Source organism: Leucoraja erinacea, chromosome 6, assembly GCF_028641065.1.
Source record: "Leucoraja erinacea ecotype New England chromosome 6, Leri_hhj_1, whole genome shotgun sequence".
In the NCBI taxonomy this organism is placed as follows: domain Eukaryota; kingdom Metazoa; phylum Chordata; class Chondrichthyes; order Rajiformes; family Rajidae; genus Leucoraja; species Leucoraja erinaceus.
Genome location: NC_073382.1, coordinates 11,839,301 through 11,848,003, shown reverse-complemented (window position 1 = coordinate 11,848,003; position 8,703 = coordinate 11,839,301). Strand labels below are relative to the sequence as shown.

The 8,703-nt window shown below is 48.8% G+C and overlaps 1 protein-coding gene across 2 annotated transcripts in view; it reads left to right on the top strand.

Moving 5' to 3' along the window:
- Positions 1-353: 353 nt before the first annotated feature.
- Positions 354-8,703, top strand: part of LOC129697892 (rho guanine nucleotide exchange factor 7-like) — a 90,040-nt gene continuing 81,690 nt past the window's right edge. Inside the window, exon 1 of one of the 2 annotated variants that reach the window (XM_055636612.1) lies at positions 354-700. In XM_055636612.1, the coding sequence (XP_055492587.1) occupies positions 536-700 (165 nt within the window). In that variant the 5' untranslated portion in view covers positions 354-535. The remainder of the gene's footprint in view (positions 701-8,703) is intronic. The other variant, XM_055636611.1, reaches the window with a different exon arrangement.

Here is an 8,703-nt window from a genome sequence, read left to right as displayed (position 1 = left end):
GGTGGGGGGGCGGGGTGATGGTGCAGTGAGGGGGCGGGGTGTGCGGTGAGGGGGAGGGGGCTGCGGCGGTGAGGGGCGGGGTGATGGTGAGGGGCGGGCGGGGTGTGCGGCGAGGAGGGCGGGGGGTGTGCGGTGAGGGGGGGGGGGTGTGTGCGATGAGGGGGCGGGGTGTGCGGTCAGGGGGGGGGGGTGTGCGGTGAGGGGGCGGGGTGTGCGGTGAGGGGGCGGGGTGTGCGGTGAGGGGGCGGGGGGTGTGCGGCGAGGGGGCGGGGTGTGCGGTGAGGGGGCGGGGTGTGCGGCGAGGGGGCGGGGTGAGGGGACGGGGTCTGCGGCGAGGGGGTTGGGCATACGGAGCGGACGGCGCTAGGGGGCGTCAGCAGCGATGGGCTGTCGGAGCAGCGAGGGTCGGGGATAATCAGTGCGCTCGGCCGACTCTCCGTCTGCCATGCTGGGCATCCCGGAGTAGCTCCGGTGAAGCAGAGGCTGTGGCTCGGGGAGCCGGCAGCCAGCAGCCAGCGCCCGGCCCGCGGACGCCATGAGCTCGGCCGAGCAGACGGTGACCTGGCTCATCAGCCTCGGGGTACTCGAGTCCCCCAAGAAGAGCGTGTCGGACCCCGAGGCCTTCCTGCGGGCCGTGCTCCGGGATGGGGTGGCTCTCTGCCGGCTGCTGGAGCGGCTGGTGCCGGGCTCGGTGCAGCGGGTGAGTGAGCGGGGCTCTTCCCGAACCCGACCTCCCCTCAAGCCCCCCACGCCAGGCACCTCCCATCCCAGATGGACCATCACCCAGACAACCCGCTCCTCTCCCTAGACACTACCTATACCAGACACACCACCACCCCCACACCCAGACAATCCTCAACCCCTCTATCAACCCCATCTAGATACCATCACCCCTAACCCAGTTTCTTCCCCGGCCCGAGGTACATCCCACCCTAGCCCTCCCCACCCCATGGGTATCCCACCTCCAGACCAAGGTACCACCCATCCAGACACCACCATTCCCCAATGGAGATGGCCCATCCCCACCCCTAGGCACATCCCTCCCTCGCTACCACCTATCCCAAACCTACTCCACCTACATGTACCTCATCCCAGACACACATTCACAGGCACTTTCAATCGCAGACATAACACTCTCCTTCAATCATTCTGAAGAAGGATCCCAACCCGAAATGTCACCTATCCATATTCTGTAGTGATGCTGCCTGACCTGCTGAGTGACTCCAGCACTTGTCATTTTTTTTTTTGTAAATTAGGATATTTTGTGAGTTTTAGTGACACATGATAGTTTCCTTCTTGATTAACGTGAATCCTGGAATGATTGAGGATTGGCCTTGGCTATGGAAGTGAGAATTGGAGGATAAAATGTCTCCTTGCCCATTTCCCCCGAAAAACACAAATGCATTTTCCAAGCCTTGTTCGGTTAAATGTTTTTATTTAATTTTGTTGCATTGTGTAAGCAATGTGTGGAGACTGATAGCGTCAATGCCCTGTTGTGTGATACAAAAAACTTAAATTTCAATAATAAAAACAGAAATTGTTAGAAACACTCAGCAGCTTAAGCTGCAGTTTTAATTTTGATTTCAGACTTCTAGCACTGGCAATTCTTGCATTGGAATTTCACAATGTCAAGGTCACTCAGATGCCTTGAATCTGGTTAAGGACCTTTTGAATGGTGGTTATTGCTGCAATGTGGAAAGTTTTGCAATCAGTTTACATAATGAGATAATGACTGATTAGCTTTATTTGCTGGTGTTTTGTTGGCTAAAAATAGACCAGGAGACTGAATAATTTCACTCTCCTTTTGGAAACAGTGGCCATGAGATCTCGTAGGTCCATTGTTCTAACTGTAAGCAGAAACTCTGACAGTACTGCATTAGAATGTTGTCCTGGATTTAGCTGCAGGTCTCCAGAGAGAGCTGGAATCCAAAACTTTCTGACTCGGGCACAAGTATGGTTGCAAAGCCATGATTTGACACCTTGACTAGAAGTCTGTGTGATCCCAGGATGAGTCAGCATCACTCCAGCATGTTGATTCACCTGCCTGAATCTTCCAAAGCAATCACTTGATAAAATCTACATAGAACATAGAATAGTACATCATAGGAACGGGTCCTTCAACCCGCAATGTTTGTGCTGAAAATGATGTCTACCTAAACTGATTTCACCTGACAGTACTTAGTCTTTGAATGATACAGTGTGGAAACCAGCCCTTTGGCCCAACTCGCCAACAATATCCCAGCTACACTAGTCCCACGCCTGCGATTGCCAGTCCATATCCCTCCAAACCTGTTCTATCCATGAACTTGTCTAACTGTTTCTTAAATGATGGGATAGTTCCAGCCTCAACGCCTCTTGCAGCTTGTTCCGTACACCCGCCACCTTTTGTACGAAAAAGTTACCCCTCAGATTCCTATTAAATCTTTTCCCTTCACCTTGAGCCTATGTCCTCTGGTCCTCAATTCCCCTACTCTGGGCAAAAGACTCTGCATCTACCCAATCTATTCCTCTCATGATTTTGTACACCTCTATAAGATTTCACCTCATCCTGCATTCCATGGAATAGAGACCCAGCCTACTAAACCTCTCCCTATAGCTCACACCCTCTAGTCCTGGCAACATCCTTGTAGATCTTTTCTGAACCCTTTCAAGCTTGACAATATCTATAACGTGGTGCCCAGAACTAAACACAATATTCTAAATGTAGTCTCACCAACGTCTTATACAACAGCAACATGATCGCCCAAGTCTGAAGAAGGGTCTCAATCAGAAACGTCACTCATTCCTTCTCTCCAGCGATGCTGCCTCACCCGCTGAGTTACTCCAGCATTTTGTGTCTACCTTCGATTTAAACGAGCATCTGCAGTTTTTCTTACACATGTTGACCTCACAACTTCTTTACTCAATACTCTGACTGATGAAGGCCAAAGTGCCAAAAACCTTTTTGTCCACCTTATCTACCTGCGACTTCAAGGAACCATGCACCTGCACTCCTAGATCCCTCTGCTCTACAATACAACAACAATCAACAACAATACAAATTTATTATCATTTGAGCCCCAGTGAGACTCAAACGAAATGTTGTTTCCACAGCCATACAAACAAAGACACTGTCTTACAGACATACACATAATTAAATTCACACAAACATCCATCACAGTGAAGCCACTGTGATGGAAGGCAAGTCTTTTCTCTCCCCTGTTCTCCGTGTCTCTCCCGATGTCCAAGCCCCAGGCGGGCGATGATGAGTCCCACGGCCATTTTAGGCCGCGCGGGGCGATTTACGGCCCCGCTCCCGGTCTGAAAGTCCAAGGTTGGAACCCCCACGGGCGATGGTGAGTCCCACAGCCATGAAGCCGTGCCGGGTGATGTACTGTCCCGGTCCGGGTTGTTCCAACCCCGTGACACCGGCTGGAGAAGTCGCGTTGCAACACTACACAGAGGAGTAACATTACTGTGTAGGTCCTGCCCTTGTTTGACTTGCCCTGCATATCTCCATTAAACATTTCTCTCACTGTATAACTATGCTCTCTAATGTTTGACACTTCCACCATGGGGGGGGGGGGGGGGGGAAGGTTCTCACTGTCTGCCCTATCTTTGCCTCTCATAATCGTTTCTATACTTTTATGAAGTCTTTCCTCAACCTCCGGCAAAACAATCCAAGTCTATCTAATCTCTACTCCACTGCAAAATCTCTTCAAGGTATGCCTACCTTGAAGAAGTTCTCCTCCTCTCTCCGGAGACTGTTTCACAACCTCCTCTCTAACTGCCCCCTCTCTGGGATCCCTCCTGCCCTCCATCTAAGCCTATTTCCTTCGCTCCATAGATGCTGCTGCACCCGCTGAGTTTCTCCAGCCTTTTTGTGTACCTTCTATCTAACCTCTGCCTGTGGCCGAAGCCCTCTCATCTAGGCAGCATTCTGGTAAACCTCTGCCCCCTCTTGAAAGCCTCCACAACCAACTGTAATGGGGCGACCAGAGCTGCATGTAAAAAAATGTGACCTAGCCAAAGTCATTGTGCTGGAGATAAAGTGAAGTGGAAAAGTAAATGAGAGACAAGAATAAGAAGCCTAGAGAAATATTGACCATCTGAGTATTGATGAAGCAGGAAAAGTGAGAAATCAGGAAAGGATTGTTAACTGGATGAAGAATTCTGCTCTTTAAAAAAGGCAAAAACTAGACAGCTACCCAAACGTGGAAGCAGGTTTGAACTTTAACTTATTTTAAGAGTTGTGAAACAAAGTGCTTGGTATAAATGGATCATATCAGAGGACAATTCAACAGGTCTCTTTGCTGAGGAGCAGTCAGCCAATTGAAGGAATATTTCTCAGTGTTGCCCAGTGTTATGTGGGTACCAAAAATCTTAATGTGTTGAATTGAACCCTTTTGGGTCTGATCTCCATACTTTCAACATTTGTTAAAATTGTGTGTAACATTAATTTCTGTTTGTTGGCAATTTAAAACATAGAACACAATCTTTACTTCCTTGGATGCTGTTGTCAAATATTTAAGTAACTGCATGAATCGGGTTAATTCATCTGTTTGTACGAGGCATATTCTGTTAATGGAGATGACTGGTTTAACCAGTTTTGAAATTGCCTCACCGGAGGATGGTTAGCGATTATTGATCAGCAATGAGCTTCGAATCATTTATATCTGACTGGATATTAATGTTCCGGACCAAACTGGAGGCGCAGGTGGATGCTCACCTGCGTTGGTGGGGCTACAAGGAGGAACAGGGTAGCATAAGAGGCCATGACGCACCATTTCTGGATGATCTCAATGTCTTTTATGCATACTTTGAATGATTTCAGACTCTCGAGACCAATGATCTCAGTCTCTTGAGACCAATGTCAGAGCATTCTTCAAGAGGGTGATTCGAGCCCTGATGGCATACATGGCCAAGTGTTAAAGATGTGTATGGACCAATTGGCCGGAGTATTCAAGGGCATCTTCTGTCTCTCGCTTTGTGTTCTGAGGTTCCCACCTACATCAGAAGGGCATCTATTTTAAGATGCCCAGAAGAGCACAGTAATAGACAATAGGTGCAGGAGTAGGCCATTCGGCCCTTCTAGCCAGCACCGCCATTCACTGTGATCATGGCTGATCATCCACCCCTTCTCACCATATCCCCTGACTCCGCTATCTTTAAGAGCTCTATCTAACTGTGCCTTGAAAGCAACCAGGGAATTGGCCTCCATAGCCTTTTGAGGTAGAGAATTCCACAGATTCACAACTCTCTGGGTGAAAAAGGTTTTTCATCATCTCCGGTCTGAATGGCCAGCCCCCTAATTCTTAAACTGTGGCCCCTGATGCTGGACTCCCGCAATTACTACCTCTATTACTACAATCTGGCAGCACTTCCATTAGTGTAACAAAGTGCCTAGAGCTTGATTATGGCACTAATCACCTCCTTCAGAAATGACCTCGAGCTGCTTCAATTTGCCTGTGGCCACAGCAGGTCAGCAGCGGATTCTATTTCATTGGCTTTCCACTCTCGTCTAGACCATTCGGAAACATAAAGGTCAGGCTGTAGTTCATCGATCGCAGCTCAGCGTTCAACACAGTCATCCTCTCTAAACTTAATACCATTGGCAGACCTAAATCGGTAACAGTATCTCCTTGCTGACCATCAATACTGGTGAACCTGTGTGCTTAGCAGGGGTTCTACTCTTTGCACCCATGGCTGTGGGGCTAAGCATAGCTTCAGTGCCATTTCTAAATTTGCTAACAAATGTGGTTGACCGAATCATGAGTGGTGATTAGTCAGCGGTCTCCTGGATAGCCTTGATCTACTGCACTCTGCCTACTGTCACAACAGGTCCATGGCAAATGCCATCTCTCTGGCCCTGCACTCATTGCTGGAACTTCTAGATAACAAGAACACCTACATCAGATTCCTCTTTATTAATCATAACCACCTTCACTATAATCACAACCAAACTCATCTCCAAATGCTTGGACCTCAGCGTCAGCACTCCATCTTTGTCACTGGATCCTTGACTTTCTGACCCGTTGATCACTACACCTAACACATTAATTCTGGGTTAATAACATGGTGTCAAGACAAGGACCTCTCCCTTGATGTCAATGACAAAGGAGCTAGTTATTGATTTAAGGAAGCAAGGTGTATATGCCACAATCAGCATCAATAGTGCTGAAGTGGAGATGGTTGCGAGCTTCAAGTTCCTCAGTGTAAATATCACCAATGATATGTCCTGGATCAATCACATTGAAGCTATGGCCAAGAAAGCACACCAACACCTACTTCCTCAGAGTACTAAGGATGTTTGGCATATTTGTAATGACTCTTACAAGTTTTTACAGATGTACACCAGAAAGCATCCTTTTATGATGCGTCACAGCTTGATTTGGCAACAACTTTGCCCAAGATTGCAAGAAATTGCAGAGAGTTGTGTATGTCGTCCTGTCCATCACACAGATCAACCTCCTGATCATTGAATCCATCTATAAAGTTGCCTCGGGAAAGCAGCCCACAATCAAGGACCATGTTCACCCAGGTGGTTCCCTCTTTCCTCTCCCATCGGGCGGAATATACAAAAACATGAGAGCACGCCCCATCAGTTTTGGATCCCCAGGAGAATGATCCCCAGGAATGATGGAGAGACTGTGATCTGAGTTGCTAATCTTTTGGTAATTCTTCCCTGCTGTTAACAGACTACTGAATGGTCTTCCCATAAAGTAGTTTGCAAGGCCAATATTCCAAACTATCTCATTGTGGACCTTGAACTTTTTCCTTGTAACGGTAATACTGTAGCACTATATTCTGCAGCCTGGTATTTTTCTTCTTTGCAGTACCTGTTATGCTTGTGTATGGCTTGATCGTTTACTCATGTATAGTATGTTTTGAATGGAGAGCATGCAAATAAAGTCTTTCACTGTGTCTTGGTACACGCAAGGATAATAAATCAATACCAAAGCCAATACCACCTTGAAGTTTATAGTTACGTGCATACTCTGCAGAAAGTGGTGGACCCTTCATGGAATCAGCCCTCCCCACCATCAAAGCATGTACATCAGGGTGGCATGATGACGCAGTGGTAGTGTTGGAGCCTTACAGCGCCAGAGACCCAGGTTCCACCATCCGGATCATGCCTTTATGGAGTTTGCACATGTTCACCATCTCCCCCCCCCCCCCCCCCCCCCCCCCCCCCGGTACCAAATGGTCTATCCTCAGCAGAGGCCTGATTTTTTTGTTCCCCTCCGACCCCACGTTCCATGTCCACCACGATGTAGAGGTCTTCTTCTGTCGCCTCCGCATCCAAGCCTTTTTCCATGGGAAGGAGTCCTCACCCCCTAGTGATGACTGCTTCTCCTGTCTCCAACGGACCCCCTCCTCTTGGATTCCCCCTCATGGCCATCTACCTGCTTTAAACCGTTTCATTTTAAACCACTGGCGGGACATCAACCGCCTCAACTTTTCCACTCCCCTTTCTCACTCTAACGTCTCCCCCCCCTGAACGTACAACCCTTCACTCACTTTGCATCAACCCTGACTGGGTGATCAAACCTGCCGACAAGGGATGTGCCGTAGCGGTCTCGTGCGCTGACTCTACCGGTCTGAGGCCAGGCGCCAACTCTCAGACACCTCCTCCTACTTATCCTCGGACCATGACACCACAGATGAGCACCAGGCCATTATCTCAAACACCATCACTGACTTCATCAATTCCGACTCCTTGCCCTCCCAAGCCTCCAAACTCATTGATCCCCAGTCCCGCATGGACCGATTTTACCTTCACCCTAAAATCCACAAACCTGACTGTCCTGGCAGATCCATTGTTTCTGCTTGTTCGAGTCCCACCGAACTTAATTCCACATACCTCAAACTCCATCCTATCCCCCTCCCCCCCCTCCGCACCCCCCCCCCCCCCCCCCCCCCCCGGTCAAATCCCTCCCTACCTACCTATGTCCAAGACACCTCGCACGTTCTTCATTTCCTCCATGACTTTCACTCCCTCATCTTCACCATGGATGTCCAGTCACTCTACACCTCCACCAGGAGGGTTTTAAAGCCCTCCGTTTCTTCCTCGACTGCAGAACCAACCAATCCCCGACTACTAATACTCTTCTCCGGTATCGGAGCTGGTCTTTACCCTCAACAACTTTTCCTTTGAAACTCCTCCCATTTCCTCTAAATCCAAGGCGTAGCTATGCGCACGCGCATGGGCCCCAGCTCTGCCTGCCCTCTTTATAGAGTACGTTGAACAATCCTTGTTCGAGACGTACCGTGGCCCTATCCCCGAACTCTACCTCCACTACATTGACGACTGCGTTGGAGACACCTCCTGCACCTATGCAGAACTCACTGACTTCGTCCATTTCACCACTAACTTTCATCTGGCACTCAAATTCACCTGGACCATTTCTGACAATGTACCTGCATGCTCTTTGCGGCATTTGATGGCCACAAATTGTCTTTCTCATTAGGTTTCACCATCTCCTTGGAAGGACCATGTTTCAAAAGCAGTTCACCAGCTGTGATGTGCTACGCAATGTTAAGTGGTTAGGTTTGGAGGTTAGGTCATGACTTTTTGTGGAGTTTGGCAGTCGTCTTGTTTTGAAGCTGAGAAAAATGATACTTGGGAGAATAATTCTTGGGAGTAGTGCGGGGATCATCATCCATTGTTGGTGTGCCTATGGTCTGAGTTGCTAGTCTTTTCAATCCAGCATCATGACTGCT